Source organism: Oncorhynchus tshawytscha, linkage group LG10 (assembly GCF_018296145.1).
Source record: "Oncorhynchus tshawytscha isolate Ot180627B linkage group LG10, Otsh_v2.0, whole genome shotgun sequence".
Lineage (NCBI taxonomy): Eukaryota > Metazoa > Chordata > Actinopteri > Salmoniformes > Salmonidae > Oncorhynchus > Oncorhynchus tshawytscha.
The window spans coordinates 42,402,026-42,421,520 of NC_056438.1; the positions used below are offsets into that span (position 1 = coordinate 42,402,026).

At 42.6% G+C, this 19,495-nt stretch overlaps 1 protein-coding gene across 1 annotated transcript in view; it reads left to right on the top strand.

Annotated features, from left to right (window-relative positions):
• LOC112260235 (collagen alpha-3(IV) chain-like) overlaps positions 1 to 19,131 on the top strand; it is a 59,154-nt gene extending 40,023 nt beyond the window's left edge. The window contains exons 27-52 of the mRNA XM_024435175.2: positions 2,080 to 2,172; positions 2,432 to 2,539; positions 2,680 to 2,774; positions 2,944 to 3,094; positions 3,348 to 3,464; positions 6,160 to 6,324; positions 8,882 to 8,968; positions 9,132 to 9,266; positions 9,532 to 9,630; positions 11,729 to 11,824; positions 12,037 to 12,176; positions 12,366 to 12,492; positions 12,586 to 12,666; positions 12,797 to 12,895; positions 13,013 to 13,060; positions 13,251 to 13,424; positions 13,862 to 13,992; positions 14,144 to 14,216; positions 14,808 to 14,882; positions 15,085 to 15,210; positions 15,452 to 15,547; positions 15,642 to 15,851; positions 16,643 to 16,820; positions 17,047 to 17,161; positions 17,774 to 17,946; positions 18,416 to 19,131. Of these exons, the coding sequence (XP_024290943.2) occupies positions 2,080 to 2,172; positions 2,432 to 2,539; positions 2,680 to 2,774; positions 2,944 to 3,094; positions 3,348 to 3,464; positions 6,160 to 6,324; positions 8,882 to 8,968; positions 9,132 to 9,266; positions 9,532 to 9,630; positions 11,729 to 11,824; positions 12,037 to 12,176; positions 12,366 to 12,492; positions 12,586 to 12,666; positions 12,797 to 12,895; positions 13,013 to 13,060; positions 13,251 to 13,424; positions 13,862 to 13,992; positions 14,144 to 14,216; positions 14,808 to 14,882; positions 15,085 to 15,210; positions 15,452 to 15,547; positions 15,642 to 15,851; positions 16,643 to 16,820; positions 17,047 to 17,161; positions 17,774 to 17,946; positions 18,416 to 18,497 (3,074 nt within the window). The 3' untranslated portion in view covers positions 18,498 to 19,131. The remainder of the gene's footprint in view (positions 1 to 2,079; positions 2,173 to 2,431; positions 2,540 to 2,679; positions 2,775 to 2,943; positions 3,095 to 3,347; positions 3,465 to 6,159; positions 6,325 to 8,881; positions 8,969 to 9,131; positions 9,267 to 9,531; positions 9,631 to 11,728; positions 11,825 to 12,036; positions 12,177 to 12,365; positions 12,493 to 12,585; positions 12,667 to 12,796; positions 12,896 to 13,012; positions 13,061 to 13,250; positions 13,425 to 13,861; positions 13,993 to 14,143; positions 14,217 to 14,807; positions 14,883 to 15,084; positions 15,211 to 15,451; positions 15,548 to 15,641; positions 15,852 to 16,642; positions 16,821 to 17,046; positions 17,162 to 17,773; positions 17,947 to 18,415) is intronic.
• Positions 19,132 to 19,495: the final 364 nt, after the last annotated feature.

The following is a 19,495-nucleotide window of genomic DNA, read 5'->3' on the forward strand; positions in this document are numbered from 1 at the left end:
TCCCTACTGGCCAAACCCTCCCTAACCCGGGCGATGCTAGGCCAATTGTGCATCGCCCCACGGATCTCCCGGTCGCGGCCGGTTACGACAGAGCCTGGGCGCGAACCCAGAGTCTCTGGTAGCACAGCTGGCACTGCATTACAGCGCCCTTAACCACTGCGCCACCCGGGAGGCGGAGAGCCACATCAATTTACAGAAATACTCATCATAAAGGCTGATGACAATACAATTGTTATACATGGAACTTTAGATAAACTTCTCCTTAATGCAACCGCTGTGTCAGATTTCAAAAAAGCTTTACCGAAAAGGCACACCATGAAATAATCATAATCAATAATAAGTACAGTGCTCAGACAACAAAACAGCCAAACAGAAATCCGCCATGTTGTGCAGTCAACAGAAGTCAGAAATAGCATTATAAATATTCACTTACCTTTGATGATCATCAGAATGCACTCCCAGGAATCCCAGTTCCATGGTAAATGTTTGATTTGTTCGATAAAGTCCATCATTTATGTCCAAATACCTCCTTTTTTTGGCGCATTTAGTACACAATCCAAACTCACGACGCGCAGGCAAGTCCAAGTGAAAGTTCAGACGAAAGTTATATTACAGTTCGTAGAAACATGTCAAACGAAGTATAGAATCAATCTTTAGGATGTTTTTATTATAAATCTTCAATAATGTTCCAGCCGGAGAATTCCTTTGTCTGTAGAACTGCAATGGAACGCAAGCTAACTCTCACATGAACGCGAGTGGTCAGCTCATGGCACTCTGCCAGACCTCTGACTCATTCAGCTCCCATTCCCCCTCCTTCACAGTAGAAGCCTCAAACAAGGTTCTAAAGACTGTTGACATCTAGTGGAAGCCGTAGGAAGTGCAATATGACCCCATATACACTGTATATTCGATAGGCAATGACTTGAAAAACTACAAACCTCAGATTTCCCACTTCCTGGTTGGATTATTTTCTCAGGTTTTTGCCTGCCAAATGAGTTATGTTGTACTCACAGACATCATTCAAACAGTTTTAGAGACTTCAGAGTGTTTTCTATCCAAATGTACTAATTATATGCATATTCTAGCTTTTATGGCTGAGTAGCAGGCAGTTTACTCTGGGCACCTTTTTATCCAAGCTACCCAATACTGCCCCCAGTTACAAAGAAGTTAAGGACAGCAAAGTCAAGGTATTGGAGTGGCCATCACAAAGCCCTGACCTCAATCCCATAGAAAATCTGTGGGCAGAACTGAAAAAGTGTGTGCGAGCAAGGAGGCCTACAAACCTGACTCAGTTACACCAGATCTGTCAGTAGGAATGGGCCAAAATTCACCCAACTTATTGTGGGAAGCTTGTGGAAGTCTACCCGAAACAAATCATTTAAAGGCAATGCTACCATATACTAATTGAGTGTATGTAAACGTCTGACTTACTGGGAATGTGATGAAAGAAATACAAGCTGAAATAAATCATTCTCTCTACTATTATTCTGACATTTCACATTCTTAAAAATAAAGTGGTGATCCTAACAGGCCTAAGATTTAACAAAGATTAAATGTCAGAAATTGTGGAAAAACTAAGTTTAAATATATTTGACTAAGATGTATGTAAATTTCCAACTTCAACTGTATGCCCTTCAAAAAAAAAATTTTTTAATTGCAGGATAATTTAGTGGCTAATAGCAGCATCTTGCAGTACCCAGGTCGACCAACTTGAGATACTCAATGAGGGGGCAACATAGTGCTAGCCTGCAAAGTCGCTTCCTGGAGTAGCTCAAACGCATGTTATGTCTTGAAAATCTCCCCCATGAGACGCCATCTTAGTCACTAAAATCGACTTACTTGGCTTCAAATGCGCTATTGAGTCTTTGCATAGGAATGAATGGTGTCACGTGATCTATGGTTTTGACCATTCATATACAGTCCATGGCTCACACATACACTTGTACCAAATTTGAGCCTCCTTTGTGTATATTATACTCTTTAATTGTGTGTGTGTCTATGATGACTGTCTTCCTGATAATTGCCCCTATTTATGCTGATGGTCTGACCCAATGTTCTCCCCCCCTCTATCCCCACCAGGTCAGAAAGGTGAGCCCAGCAAAAGAGTGGCTTACCAGGGAGTCCCAGGCCCACCAGGACAGCTGGGTCTGCCTGGGTTACAGGGCCCCCCAGGTGAGCAACCAAAATGGGGCCCTAACCACAGCATGAGAGGGGTGGCTGGAGGTCTATACTACGCTGAGCTTGGTGGCATTTCCAAACCGATATGCTTTGTTACAACGGTTAAACGGAGCAAATCATCTTTGGTTCTTGGCCACTCCGACCCAAATTGAAGTTTTGCTTTTAGTAGCTTTACTGCCATTAGCACCTGACAAAGACCTTTGTGGTCAAAACATGATAGGAAATAATCATTGAGTTGAGTTTGTCCACACAGGTCCTCGTGGTAATGTTGGTTTACATGGACTACATGGTTACCAGGGGGAGAAAGGAGACAGTGGTGGATTCTCCACCCTGGGAGGACGAGGACCCACTGGAACGAAAGGTGAGTCATGCCTACATCTCTTTTAAATATACATTTTACATTGTATTCAAGTTTTTTCCAAAATGTTACATCCAGTTACTTGTGAATGTATGTGTGTGTGCATTTTGATAGTAGGACTTGTGTTGCTGTCTGTCTCCTAGGTGACAAAGGGCACCCGGGACCCCCAGGTACCTCTGGAAGCGGCTACCCTGGACGACCCGGCACACTGGGAATCCCTGGGGTTCCAGGGTCAAAGGTCAGTACTGAACACCAAATCTGCCATGTTTGTCTGTCGATCTATGTCTGTCATTACCCATCCATCCACCCACCCACCATTCCATCCTTTCATCCATCTAGCCTTCAAAATTCCCTCAGTCGTTCCATCCATCCCGCTAACCATTATGCATCCTTCCATCTACTTTCAGGGTGATGTTGGGTTTGGGGCCCCAGCTCCAGTCGGCCCTAAAGGTTTCCAAGGTGGTGTTGGGGCCCGGGGACCTCCAGGAGACCCAGGGCTACTGGGACGACCAGGGAATCCAGGACCAATAGGCCTCAATGGGTCACCAGGCCCCAAAGGTACTTACTGTACACACAGATGGACACAGAGATAGGACAGGGCAAACAAGACTCAGACACGGGATGGGCATGGGACACACACACATACAAATACAGACGTGGGACACACCCACATTTTGCAAACTCCATTTCTATCACACACTTCACTTAAGCTCTCTGAACGATTTCATCCACACTCAACAGCATACACACAGATGCATTTACATCCTGGTGCATATACTCCCAAAGCAGTTATGGCCTTGTCTGTTTGTAGGAAGTAAAGGTGGGGTAGGTTCCCAAGGACCACCTGGTTACGCACATACTGACTGTACAGGAGCCACAACCGGACCACCTGGTCCGCCAGGACCAGCAGGCAGACCCGGACCTCCAGGTGAGCCCGTGGAGCCTGCTAATGTCCTCACACCATGTCAGAAAATACATCTTTCTTCAAGGCATTTCACTCAGTTTCTTTCATTCTTGATTATTCTTATGTGGCTTCTTCCCGTTGTCTTCTCTCTTCCTTCTCTTTCACCACTGCGTGCACCATGTGATTTCAACATGGATAATTGGGTAATATTTGGTTGAGACATTGATCAATCAGATTACAATCTATATTCACCCACTCAAAAAGACAGCCACAAGATAGTTGAATTTCCACTGTGTTATGCTTTCAAACATCTAAAAGCACCACCAAATTCCAATAGGGAAACAATGTCAGATTTTTCGTAAAATTGTCACCCAAATGTCTATCACTGCGATTTCAACCATTTTAAAAGCCCAGCAAAGTTCAAATGGGAATACATTGTCAGATACTTTCATTATTTATATGACAGATTGTGTTGTCGCTGTGCTTAATCTAATAGCAGAACCAAATGACTTCGATTACAGTTGAGATTACATTAAAAGTACATGGTGCAAGTGATCAGATTATTACAGCAAGTGTGAAGATCTTGAGCTGGAATTTTTTTATGTCTGTGCTTTTCTAATAACTCATTTCCGTGTCCTATTCATGTGCTTTTCTATTAACTGTTTTCTGTGATCATGCAAGTGACTGACTGTACCAATCCTCACTATCAGTAGCTGGCAGTACGCCCAGACCTTTGTTTTAAGAACAAAATATATCTCAGTGTCAAGGTCTCAGCTTAGAGAGAAGAAGACTCGGGAGGTATTGGTCTGTCACATGTTATGAAACAAAATAGTAATGATGACTTAATTATGCTAAATCATGTGAATATAACTTGTCTGTGTATAGCTGTATATAAGACAACTGCTGGGACTGCCCCAGCAGAGCTCCTGATTGACGTGTACTATGGTGCATTGAGTTGGTTGGAACCTCTCCAGTGCGCTGATAATAAAGGATGATTCATTTAAGATTGACTTCGAGTGTCCCTGGTGGTAATTTCCACGACATGGTGTTGAATTTCCAAAACGATCTCCACAGACCTGCGATGACCTATGCATGCTATTTTGAACATGCAAACTTTATATGATTACATCAGAAGAAATGTATAGCTAGTGACCTTAAAATGAGTAACACATCCATGGTCACATTTTAAGGTTTAATGTTACATTAGTGTGTTTGTAAGATAGCCTTAACTTTAGGCTGGTCACTATACTAGTAATATTGAATTGTGTTTGGTTGACAAACGCAACTAAATATAATTATTTAACGGAGATTTATCTACTGCTTGGATAGTTCCACCTGTGCCACTGACTAATTAATTCCAGTGTCTCTACAAATGAATAATTGATATGTTGGATTCACGTTTACATCTCAACCAAAACTGTTAAAAAAATAGGATCAAATCAAATTTTAAATGCACTTTAAAAAGGTTCATTGTATTTAGTCCTATACTATAACTTAGATTTTTGGTTGAGAGGGAGACATGTATCCAACATCATTTATTCATTGTAGACAAAATGGAATTAAAGTCAGACTAAATCAGTGGCACAGATGAAACTATCCAAGCAGAAGAAACATCTCCTTCAAATGTTGATATCTGGTTGTATTTACAACCAAATGTAATTCTATCATGAATCAAAGTAAGACCCAGATGCAGACTGTCGAAATAACAATATTTAATGTTCCAACAGGGACAAGCAGAAGACAGGTCAAGGCAGGCAGAGGTCGGTAATCCAGAGGAAGGCAGAGGTACAGGTCGCCGGGCAGGTTCAGGGTCAGGGGCAGGCAGAGTGGTCAGGCAGGCGGGCACAGAGACCAGAAAACATGCAAGGGTCAAAACCAGGAGGACTAGCAAAGAGAAATAGAAAGCAGGAGCAAGGGAAAACCGCTGGTAGACTTGAGAACATACAAGACGAACTGGCCCAGAGAGACAGGAAACACAGTGATGAATACACTGGGGAAAACAAGCGACACCAGGAGGGGGTGGAGACAATAACAAGACAGGTGAAACAGATAAGGGCGTGACAAATTCAACATCACTACATTTAAAATCAACCAGAGCTTGACATCCTAGTCCTATTGTATTGTCTATTTGTAGTTGAATTGAAACAATAGCTGTTGATGACTGCAAATGCTATATAGTATCAAATGCTATATAGCTAAATAGCATCATTGATGAAAAGAGTGATCATGTATGGTTACATTTAATTTGCTCTGTTAAAGCTACCCTTTGGAATTACTTCAATAGCAACAGTAAATCTGTTTAGTTTTTAAATTGCGATCTCACAACAATCATTCTCACAATAGAACATTGGTAATAGTCATTGACAAATATCATAATTTAGCAGGGCTAGACTGGATTAAAAACCTGGATAGGAGACCAAAGGGTGCCCAGACTATATTTGTTTTAATTATTTTTTTATAGTGGATATAACGTTGAAGATCTGACATTGTTTTAAAAGTACAAATTCAACATATTTTATTTAAGGTTTTTCTATGCTTAAATTTGGTTAGCATGATGACAAGCCTGTGGTTGAAATTTCACCCTCAAAACAGCAGTTTATGTTGATTACTTTTTAAAATCCACTGTCTATTCCATGTAGATTCCACGTCACAATACGTTGTCAAATTACATTGTTTGGCTCTCATCCACTAATCGACCACTGTCCCTCCCCTCACCCAGGTTTAAATGGACCGACGGGTGCGCTTGGGGCCCCTGGCGCTCCAGGTTTTGGACGTTCAGGCCCGGCTGGTGACCCTGGGCCCCCTGGGGTCTCCGGACCCGGAGTGCAGGGACTAGATGGACAGAAGGGAGGCAGAGGGAGAGATGGGTTAACAGGCACACTAGGTACATTAACAGAACGGACACATTCAACACATTGGTAACACTTCAAAGCTAACAGATATAATGTGCTATGATATGTTATAAGCATGTATGAGCGTTTATATTATACTGTCTTATTATATGGATGAGCAAAGTTACAGTGGTCTCAAATGAAAGAATGTTCTTGTCTATGTATTGTCTGTCCCTGTTTGTTGTATGTGTCTGATGCATCCCCATAGCCCTAATAGGAAATGCACCTAGGGGACAAATGTGTCTGGTTACAGGATCCTAGGCCTGTTGTAATTTTTTGACAAAAACTGTTCTTTACATTTTAGAAAAGTACAGTCGGAGCTTCAAAATGGTATATCATACACTGCAATTTGAGAAAGTAATGGGAAAGTAATGCTGCTTTGAAAATGTAAAAACAGGTTTACCAACTTTTGAGATCAAATGTTTTATAAACTGAACAAAAATATAAACGCAACATGAAATAATTTCAAAGATTTTACGGAGTTACAGTTCATGTAAGGAAATCAGTCAATTGAAATAAATTCCTTAGGCCCTAGTCTATGGATTTCACATGACTGGGAATATATGCATCTGTTGGCTCACAAATATTTTTTTTAAAGGTAGGGGCGTGGATCAGAAAACCAGTCAGTATCTGGTGTGATCACCATTTGCCTCATACAGCTCGGCACATCTCCTTTGCATAGGGTTTATCAGGCTGCTGATTTGTGGCCTGTGGAATGTTGTCCCAATCCTCTTCAATGGCTGTGTAAAATTGCTGGATGTTGGTGGGAACTGGAACACGCTGTCGTACAGCATCCTAAACATGCTCAATGGGTGACATGTCTGTTGAGGCTGTAGGCCAGGGAAGAACTGGGAAATGTTCAGCTACCAAGAAATGTGTACAGATCCTTGCGAAATGGGGCTGTGCATTATCATACTGAAACACGAGGTGATGGCGGCAGATGAACAGCACGACAATGGGCCTCAGGATCTCATCACGTTATCTCTGTGCATTCTAATTGACATCAATAAAATGCAATTGTGTTCATTGTCCGTAGCTTATGCCTTCCCATGCATAACCCCACCACCATGGGGCAATCTGTTCACAAGGTTGGCATCAGCCAACCCCTCGCCCACACGATGCCATACACGCTGTCTGCCATCTGCCCGGTACAGTTGAAACCGGGATTCATCCGTGAAGAGCACACTTCTCCAGTGTGCCAGCGGCCGTCGAAGGTGAGCATTTGCCCACTGAAAGTCCTGAGGTGGTCCTGAGCTAGCGTGGTTACACGTGTTCTGCGGATGTGGGCCGGTTTGACGTACTGCCAAATTCTTTAAAACTACATTGGAGGCGGTTTATGGCAGTGAAATGAACATGACATTTTCTGGTAACAGCTCTGGTGGACATTCCTGCAGTCAGCATGCCAATTGCGTGCTCCCTCAAAACTTGAGAAATCTGTGGCATTGTGTTGTGTGGCAAAACTTCTAGTTTTAGAGTGGCCCTTTATTGTCCCCAGCACAAGGGCTCATGAGTGGCTTAGTGGTCTAAGGCACTGCATCTCAGTGCTAGAGGCGTAACTACAGACACCCTTGTTCGAATTCAGGCTGTATCACATCCGGCCGTGATTGGGCGGCGCACAATTGACCCAGCATCGTCTGGGTTGGCTGGTGTTGGCCGTCATTGTAAATAAGTATTTGTTCTTGCCTAGTTAAAGGTTCAATTTAGAAAAATCCACACCTTCACATTTAGCTTGGCAAAGGAGAAGTGGTCACTAACAGGGATGTAAACTAAATTGGAGAGAAATAATATTTTCGTGCACATGGAACATTTCTGGGATCTTTTATTTCGGCTCATGAAACATGGGACCAACAGTGTTGCGTTTAGATTGTTGCTCTGTGTATGAGGCGACAATACAGAATGTCACCTTTTCATTTAAGGGTATTTTCATATGTATATCTGTTTTACCTTTTAGAAATGAAAGCATTTTATGTATCTAGTACCCCTATTTGAAGGTGTGAAATTCACTTATAGTGTATTAAAGCAGTCAAAAGTTTAGTATTTGGTCCCGTATTCCTAGCACGCAATGATTACATCAAGCTTGTGACTCTTCAAACTTGTTGGATTCATTTGTAGTTTGTTTTGGTTGTTTCAGATTATGTTGTGTTGGCGAATAGAAATGAATGGTAAATCATTTATTGTATATGACTTTTATTGTAAATAAGTATAGAATATGTTTCTGAGTGCTTCTACATTAATATGGATGCCACCATGATTAAGGATAATCATGGATTAATTGTGAATAATGAGGGACAAAGTTAGAGGCATAAATATCAATCCCCAAAAAGCATTTAAAAAAAGAAATCAAACAGCCCTCCTGTGAAGTATTATCTAGTGTCAAACGCATAGAATTATGTTTCCAGTCACAAATAAAGTTTGATTAAATGTAATCTGCAAAGACATTGAGTGTTCCAGTGTCATTACATTTAGTTAGTCTAATGCCTCACAGGAACCTAAAAAAATTAATTGTTTTACTACTAAAGTAGCTGATGCAGTGTATGTTACCTACCACAGGTCCTCGAGGTGATCCTGGGCTGGATGGAAGATCTGGATCGGGCCCTGACGGATTCCCTGGATCTGGAGGACAACCCGGCCCCAGAGGTCACACATATGTACAGACAAGCCTTACACAATGGGCGTGCACTCACACAGACACACACACTCACAAGTACCATATATACTGTAAAACACAATGATGATAAAGGTGATGATGATGATACTGATATACAGTATAAGGATTATTATGCTGTGTGTTTCTGGGCAGGGTCGGATGGCCGTGATGGGGATAAAGGCCATAGAGGTGTACCAGGCCCTGTGGGGGACAAAGGAATCACAGGCCCTTCTGGACCAGCACCTATCACAGACTTATATGGGCTCCCAGGGGACGCTGGAAAGCTTGGTGAGCACCATAGAGACTCTGCGATCAATTCAATCAAACTACAATTCAGTATTTATGCAGTTTGTGTAAAAAGCTACTACTACTACTACTATAACGTATACTCAGCTCACCGGTACAGTGGACAGATGTTTCCAGTTGTCAGAGTGCAAATACACAAGGACACTGTGCAAAAAATACAGGTTCCATTTGAATCACGGACCAAAAAATGTAATCAAACATTGTGAGTAATATGGTCATTTAATGTGGATTATCTGTTGTACAATAGGTCTGCTTGGTTTTCCTGGTGCAAGAGGAGACCCTGGATATCCTGGACCAAAAGGCATTGATGGGAGGGATGGTGACCCAGGACAACATGGGCCTATAGGTGTGTGTGTGTGTGTGCGCATGTACGAAAAGGACATTTCCTGCTTTGTGGTGGTGACTGTTTTGGTTGGGTTATTTTGCCTAAAAACCATTAGGTCTACCTATATATACACTACCATTCAAAAGTTTGGGGTCACTTAGAAATGTCCTTGTTTTTGAAAGAAAACCAATATTTTTTGTCCATTAAATAACATCAAATTGATCAGAAATACAGTGTAGACATTGTTATTATGGAATATCTACATAGGCGTACAGAGACCCATTATCAGCAACCATCACTCCTGTGTTCCAATGGCACGTTGTGTTAGCTAATACAAGTTTATCATTTTTAGGCAGAGTTCCTCTGTTCAGTGTCTATGTTATTTTGCCCATCTTTATATTTTCTTTTCATTCACCAGTCTGAGATATGGCTTTTCTTTGCAGCTCTGCCTAGAAGGCCAGCATCCCGGAGTTGCCTTTTCACTGTTGACATTGAGACTGGTGTTTTACAGGTGCTATTTAATGAAGCTGCCAGTTGAGGACTTGTGAGGCATCTGTTTCTCAAACTAGACACTAATGTAGTTGTCTTATTGCTCAGTTGTGCACCGGGGCCTCCCTCTCCTCTTTTTATTCTGGTTAGAGCCCGTTTGTGCTGTTCTTTGAAGGGAGTAGTACACTGTGTTGTACGAGATCTTCAGTTTCTTAGCAATTTCTCGCATGGAATAGTCTTCATTTCTCAGATCAAGAATAGACTGACGAGTTTCAGAAGTTATTTATTTCTAGACGTTTTGAGCCTGTAATCGAACCCACAAATGCTGATGCTCCAGATACTCAACTAGTCTAAAGAAGGCCAGTTGTATTGCTTCTTTAATCAGACAACAGTTTTCAGCTGTGCTAACATAATTGCAAATGGGTTTTCTAATGATCAATTAGCCTTTTAAAATTATAAACTTGGATTAGCTAACACAATGTTAGCACAATGTTAGCTAAAAAAGTCTGAAGGCTTATTTCCATTGTGATCCTCTTTGGCAAACAAGATGGCAGTTGGGCAAGATTGACATTGCACACACTGTTCACAGAATGTAATAAAAAAAGCACTAAATTAAAAATATTTATAACATAATCAATAGTACAGCGGTGCCCAGAGGTAAAGCAAAGTTCAGTGTTACAGACACACACTCAACCTCCTGTATGTAGACTCAGCACAAGAAGCGGTACGCTATCAATCAAGGTAGTCACTATCGATCAAGGATAAAGTGGGAGTGGTAATTGTCCGGAACCTGATTTTCAGAAGACAGAACCATCAACAAGAGTTCACACAGAGTTCAGCTGTACTATAATAGCTGAACTAATGCTAATGAACACACCGGAACCCTAAAGTACATGAACCGAGTTTAACCGGATACATTTCAGGGTTACATTTTTTTTTTTTTATAATAATTTAAAATTAGCTTAATAATCTTAAGAATGACTTAAGACGAATAAATCACACTGCCGATACCGGTGGTAAAACATATTGACGATAACAAATTCATAATAAATCCTATTCCAATCTGATAAGGCCATTATGCAGATGGTGCACTTTTTATGCTTTCTAGCAAAGCATTCCTCAATGTTAGGAGCCCTGCAGAAGCCCTACCAGCCATGGGCTATTAGGAACCACTGATACAGGGCAGCTTTCCAACCCTGTGGAGGTGGAGGATGGGCTGAACAATGCCAGTGACACCACACGCCTGTGTTGTCATTGTAACCAAATGCAGCTCATCCTAAGGATCATGGACATGCAAAAAAAATTGAAGGATGACTGTGCAATGTGCACTTAACCCGTTATTTACCTTTCTCCGGAAAAAAATTTTTTAAAAGGACATTCTCTAAATAAAATGTGTGTGCTTGCTTGTCTTGGAATATTGTTTTACTTGTGAAATAAATGTCAGTGGGGTTAAACAACATGTGCAGTGGAAGTGGTAATGACTGCAGTAGTCATTCAATTGGTAGTGACTTCAGCAGGAGTAGTAATAGTAGTAACTGTTTTAGTATGCTTTATAGCAAGAGTATGTCAGATTTCTAGAGTTCAAAAACACATTTTTATAACAAGGACACTAATGACATGTGTATGTTAGGTCCCCCAGGTGATCGTGGAGCCGATGACCTATATTCAGTAGGAGGACCAGGCCCATCTGGACCCAGGGGAGATATTGGGAGCATGGGTTTACCAGGTAACTAACACACATGCACACAATGACACACACTCTCAGATGTGAACGCACACACACACTCCCTCACACACACAATCACAACAAAAAGTATTCTTGTATGCTTGGCATACTGCATCGCATACCAGCTTATGTTATCATACTGAAAATGGTTCAAATTAATTAAAAGCCAATTGATTATGTTCTTATTGAGTTGTGTCGATGTAATCTCTTAGGTCCCCATGGAATAAAGGGAGTTCTGGGTTACCATGGAGGCCTGGGACAAGACGGCAGACCCGGTCCATACGGGCCTAAAGGAACTAAAGGAGAGCCCAGTTATGCTCAACCAGGCCGCATAGGACCACCTGGACAAAAGGTGTGTTCAACAAACAGAACCACAGTCTATTACCAGCAATTGAAATCACTGCCACTGTGCAACACAACACTGTAAAACTACAGATACCATTTAAACAACAAGGTGACTGTTACCTGGCTCTGATAACACCCTTCTCTCTCTCTGTCTCTTTTTCTCTTTCTCTCTCCCTTCCCTCCGCCTTCTCTTTAGGGCGAGCCAGCCTTGTGTAACAGCCATGGTTCCAAGGGAGAGAGAGGCTCTCCTGGTTGCGCAGGTCGTCCAGGCTCCCAAGGGCCCACTGGAGCCAAAGGAGACCCAGGACATCATGGACATCATGGTTACTACCACTGAAATAGTAGTAATGATAGTTATGATAGATGATTATGAGGATAATGTTTTCTTTCTTTCCATCTTTCTTTCTGTGATCCAGGACCCCTAGGTCCTGCAGGGCCACCAGGTACCGATGGTCCTCCAGGCCCCCCAGGACCCACTCCGTCATATGGAGCTCCAGGTCAGAACATCACTAAGGTTTATTCAGGAAATACTGTATATCAATGAAAATACAGTATGTGTATGTTTTTGTGTCTCTATGACTTGTGTGTATATGTTTTTGAGGTGTCTGACCATATCCTCTTTCATAGGACAACCAGGGTTACCTGGCCCTCCTGGTCTCTGTGGTCCTAAAGGTAACCAGGGTCGCGATGGCATTCCTGGACCTGCTGGTCAGAAGGGAGAGACATGTAAGACAGACTCCTTGACTTCTACTTGCATTGTGTTTATATCTATACTTCTTGCCCCATGCATATGTAATAATTTTACATTTTGTGGATATAATATATCTTCTCTGCTCTCTCTAGTGATTGTGGGGTCGACTCCTGGCCTACGTGGAGAGAATGGACAGCCAGGTGAGTCTCAGACTGATGACATCATTCCTATACCTTCAGACATGTACCACTGGCTCAACATTGGATTTGTTATTGGTGTTATTAATTAGAATTGGTTCTGTAATAAACTTGATTTAAGTTATTATCGGCTCCGTTCATGGCTAAAATTGATGTAATTGGCTAAAATGGTTTGTTTTCTGTTTCCCTATAGGTCCAAAGGGAGATGTAGGTTTTCCTGGCCCCACTGTTTTGGGGCCCCCAGGGGTTACTGGAGACCAAGGCATTGAAGGACCCCAAGGTCCTCGTGGTGAGCCAGGGCACCGAGCCGTTTGTCTCAAAGGGCTGAAAGGAGACACTGGTCCTCATGGCAGACCTGGAAGCCCTGGTGAGGACGCACTGTTCTTTGTGGCTTTGAACACCAACTCTGTCACTGATTAGCTCTATACCTGAATCTAATTGAAACTGTGTCAGTTGTGCTGACACGAACTCTACCCTTGAATCAAATTCAATCTCTATCCTTGACTCTGTAGGCCAGTACAGAGAATGAAGTGCTTCTTAGTCAATTACTAGGTTCAGACTCATTATGAACAACTGTCCCTGATTCACTCACACTATTGGTTAGTTTTAACTCACTCATTCAACCTCTTCAAACTCTTATTCCTCCTGACTAACCAAAAACGCAATAGTTATGACTTGGTAAGTCAAACTCTATCTCTGACTCTAATTCAACCTCTCCCTTATTCCCACCGGCCCTGAATGCTGCTCTACCAAAACATGCCTCTGACTGAAATGATGACACATTTAGGGTCTTTCTGTCTGCAGGGCGACGGGGTCCACGGGGACAGCCAGGGTCTGGAGGTTATGGATATAATGGGGACAGGGGAGACACGGGCTCTCCAGGGGGCCGAGGCTTCGACGGGCCCAGAGGGGACCCAGGGCTTCCAGGGCCATTGGTGAGTCACTCCATTGAAGAGTACAATACCAACTAAATGTTGTTTAGGTTTTGGAATATCCCTTGAACGCTGGAAAATATAGGTGTTATAAGTAATTATATGTATAATTTGAAGTATTGAATTATTGCTTGAATTGCTTTCTACCCCCTAGGGACCAAGAGCCATCCCTGGACCTCCAGGACCAATAGGTGACCCAGGTCACCCTGGACCCCCAGGATTCCCCGGTAATCTTATTGCATCGACAACAATCCTCTGCATTGTCATTTTTTATTTACAAAAAAACAAATCTGTCATTACACCATAGTATTGAGTGTGGCCAGGAGTTTATCCTGACCATGAAGAACTCTGGGTTCTAGTTCTAGGGCAAAGAGTTTTCCCTAGTAAGGTCACATGCTCTGGAAAAACTCCTGTGCCTCCTGTTAATGTGTGACATGTGTTGTAGCCATCAAAATGTCATCCCTAGGTTTTTTAGTTATGACATGCTAGATAGTGTGTGATGTGTGTGTGTGTAGGAAATGTGTTTGGTTTGTTTCAATTGAGATATTTTGACCACAAGTCTGATACCACTATGATGACACCAAATGTGTTTGATGGATCGTTTTGGCCTTCTTCTAATGCCTCTTAAGGGGAAAGTAATCCAAAAAGGAATTTGATTAAGTTACTGTGTTTGGGTAATCCAAACATTAAATGACTGATTACAATTTTGGACATGTGCTTGTAAGTGTAAAGTATTACATTTCGAAAGTAACCTTACCCAACTGTGTGTGTGGTGCAGTTGGTGATTCAGTCTATCTTGATGAACTGTGTTGTTTTAGGTGAGACGGGTGATCATAGTTATAACCCCGGCACGAAAGGACCAAACGGGGCCAAAGGCCGGCCAGGACCACCAGGTCAATATTTAACACTCAACATTAAACACAAACAACTCAACAATTAACACTGAAATCTGTACATTTAACACAGAAAACCATTGGGTCAATATTCAATTCGTCAATGCATCCTAACTCTAAACGGAATCTTGAGCAGAATTTATTCTAAAGTAGTTAGTCAAAACGAATCTCGAATCACAAATTTTTTCATGCACATCTACAGGTCGTCCAGGGCTTGACGTGTCTGGACAAGTGAGATTCTATCAAGGGGATCCAGGCCCACTTGGTCACCCCGGGAACCAAGGACTTCCAGGTCCAAGTGGGCTGCCAGGACGGCCAGGATTTGCAGGTTCACTATCCTTTTATCATCTGCAACTACAAGCCACATGGTCAGGCCAACTGTGGTTCACTTCAACCAAATGTCAAATTCTTTCTTATGAATGAAATAGTCTATGGGGAAGGAGTGAATTCAACCTATGCCATGTCTTAGCCTGTGGTGACCGGCATGCCAACATTAGCACAATAGCTCCTACTTTAGCTTTGGCTAACTAAATTGCTTGCCAAAATCAAGTTTTCCCTCTCACTGCCAGGCCCCACGGGCCCGAAGGGTCAGCATGGACACAGCCCTCCAGGCCTGCCTGGGTTCCCTGGACGCAAGGGGGACAAGGGATCACCGGGACGGACAGGTATTTATATACATGTGTGTGGCAGTGATCCTGTTGAACATGAGGCGAACAGTTGTGTTTTATGTATTTTATCTAAGTGTTTTTGCTCTGGCAGGGCCGGTGGGCTACCAGGGGTCTCCGGGACAGAAGGGTTCTCGTGGCCCGTGGGGCTCTAGCACGGCAGGCCTGGCTGACAGTTTCCTGCTTGCCCGACACAGCCAGACGATCAGAGTGCCTGACTGCCCCAGAGGTACCACCCTCATCTACTCTGGATACTCTCTGCTCTTCATCAATGGCAATGAAAGAGCCCACGGACAAGACCTAGGTAAACAGCATGGAGACACACATTAATACTAATGAGGCACACACACACACTGCTCAACACAACAACAAAAAACTCACCAAACGCAGAGCGGTTGTATTCATAGGTTGCACCTCCGTCACTCGGGCGCGTCATGCCATTGGTCTGAACGTTCTCAAGCTGGCCTCTACCAGCGGCACAACAGTGGTGCTCTAAAGTCATGATAAGCCCAGTCATTCTGGGCAGAGTGTCTAAATTACACTATAGTGCCTGGAAGTACAATGGCATTGCTAAAGTAGTATTTAGTAGGAAGCAGCATTATCATGTTATCAAATTTACTTTAGACAGATGACAATGTTGTCATTAGCTAGCAAAGTTTGTAAAAAAAAACATTTAAAAAGGCTGCTAGGGATGACAAAAGGTTTTCCTACTCATTTTTTTGCCTCCTTTTGAATGTCATCGTATTTCCAAGCAAAGATTTTGATGAGATCTTCATTAGCGATCATAGACGATGCATTGAGTAGAATCCATCAGTCCAAAATTAAAGTTCAAAACAATATTGTGATGAAACATGCAACCCATGAATAGGTGTAAGTTAGCAATATGGTGAAATTCTTACAAAGCATATCAAAAGGCAGTGTGGGGTTAATACCATATTGGTTAATACCTAACGTATCCAATCATCTCAGATCTAGAGGGTACAGTTCGATTTGGGATTGAGCAAATTAGTTTCTAAAATTGTTAACTCGCCACTGTTACTTTTCCTGTTAATTTGACATTGTCTGTCTTTGATGACCTCACCACTGCCCCCCCAGGCTCCATGGGCAGCTGCCTACCACGTTTCTCCACCATGCCCTTCTTGTTCTGTGACACGGACAACACCTGTCGCTACGCCGCCCGCAACGACTACTCCTATTGGCTGTCGACGGAGAAGCCCATGCCGCGCAGCATGGACCTAATCCGAGGAGATGAGATAGGGAGCTACATCAGCAGGTACACAGCCCTGGGAGGAGGGACAGACACACACACACACATGCACGCACGCACGCAAGCAGTCACACGTGCGCAGTCACACATGCACGCTTACACACACACACACATACTTGCAGGCTAATAAAATACAGGGTCTCTACAGTTTGCACTCTTTATTTTGGAACACATTTTAACGTGTTGCACAGAAGTGACACTACGCTACACTTGTTGGTGGTGTGTGATTTAGGTGTTCAGTGTGTGAGGGCAGCTCCAATGCCATCGCCATCCACAGCCAGACCACCCAGACCCCAGACTGTCCTCGTGACTGGGAATCCCTCTGGCCTGGATACTCCTTTGTCATGGTAATGACCTGCTCCGTATATTATATCGATATACTATTTAATATCTGTACCTGCAGTGCCTTCAGAAAGTATCCACACCACTTGACGTGTTCAACATTTTTGTTGTGCTTCAGCCTGAATTCAAAACAGATTCAATCATTATTTATCTCTCACCCTTCTACACACTCACCCATAACACTCACCCATAATGACAAAGGGAAATCATTTTTTTTTGCACATTTATTGAAAATGAAATACATCAATATACATTTGCAGAAATATTCACACCCCTGAGTCAATACTTTGTAGAAGCACCTTTGACGGCGATTACAGCTTCGAGTTGCCTTGGGTATCAGCTTTGCACATCTGTATTTGTGGTTGAATGATAATGATACGAATGATAATGCTGCAAATTAAACATCATAGTATGAGCATAATGTTGCGTACTCCATTGTGACAATTCAAAACTCAATGTAGCTCACTCTACCTTCTCTATACTTCTCTCCTCCTCACTTCTTCTGTCCTTCACCGTGTCATCTCTTTCCTCTGTCGCTTTCTCCTCATCTCTGCTTGTTTTCTATACTCCTCTCCTCCTTTCCATACCCCATTGCTCTTCATCTCTCTTCCTCCCAGCAAACGGGTGCGGGTGCTGAGGGGTCGGGGCAGCCGCTAGTCTCCCCAGGCTCGTGCCTGGAACACTTCCGCCAGGTCCCCTTCATCGAGTGCCACGGCCGGGGAACCTGCAACTACTTCCCAGACTCCTACAGCTACTGGCTGGCCTCGCTCGACCCGAATCGCATGTTCAGGTTAGAATCATCACCTCAGAGATCGATTCAGTGTCTATACAATACGATCAGCGTACAAAATGCGTAGAAGATGTAGGGAGCGTTACTTTATTCACCGCGAACTGTGATTTTTTATCCTCTTATGTTTGTTGTGTAGTAAATATTTCTGTTTTTATTTTCATTGTTTTCATTCGTTTTTTCCTGTGAAGCAGATTGTGTTGCATTCCAGAGATATGAGATATGAGAGATATGCTGTATAAATAAAGCTTGATTTGAATGATCAATATTTATGGCCACATACAGGGATGTTTTCTTTTCAATGCCTGTACAGCATTGTCTTTTTATCAACTAGTTATTTATGTTTTGTGCCAGTGTTTAGTATCATTCTAATACTTTTAGGGTAGTTTAGGTAATTCTGCTTCTACAGATTCTGTCTGGCCTTACCTATACACCACACTAAACTCCTCTTCTTTGATCTCCTCCCCTGCAGTAAGCCTGTGCCCCAGACTGTGAAGGGACGTCTTCTAGAGAATGTCATCAGTCGCTGCCGCGTCTGCAGGAAACCCTATTGAACATTGCCAGGGGCCGGAACAAGAGTTGGGTACATTACCATCGGGAGGAGTGGCTAAGGAGATTGACTGACAGGTAGTGTAGATCAGTGGTCAGTAGCACTTTATTTTATGGTACTGTTTCCACTATTATTTAATAGAGGTTTATTTGCTTCAAGAATTCAATAATGGTATTTTCTTCAAGAATTCACCACACTTTTGAATGGTGCTTAGTAGTGCTTGTTTTAATGGGGGGATTTTTTTTTTTTTTAAATCAATAAACGAACAACGAAATGTGACTACGTGGTGCGCATGCACAAACACAAAACAATATCCCACAAACACAGGTGGGAAAAATAGCTACTTAAATATGATCCCCAATTAGAGACAACGATTACCAGCTGCCTCTAATTGGGAATCATACAAGACACCAACATAGAAAAATTAAACTAGAACACAACATAGAAATATTAAACTAGAATAGCCCCTAGTCACCTACTACACCATAGAGAAACAAGGGCTCTCTATGGTCAGGGCATGACAGCCATGCATATGTTATTAATGTGAAATCACCATAACAATACCTTGTTATTTTCTGTACTGTAAAATAAAGTGCTACCCTCACTCCGGGTCTTGAAGGGTACAGATGTGGAACGGTTTTAATCGTTTTTGTGCGTGATCACCTTGTCCTCAGCCATCAGCCATGTTTCTAAGGAACTGTGTGGTTAGAGTATGTCTGAAATAACACCCCATTATAAAGACATTGCAATATGATTATTATCCCATCATTGTTAAAGTCCCATCAAAGTAACGGTTCATTTTACACTGACTGAGGCTGTATGCAGGGTAATACACTACCACCACAGGTCACCACATGGTGTCCAACAAACTTTGGTTCAAATGGCATTGGTTTTCTTTGAAAATACTTTAGCTGAGAGTGGTAGAGCCTGCCTGGACTGCCAGATGGCAGGGATTGCACTTTTGGGACTATTCCATTAGTTCGATTTTACCAGACAAGCTCA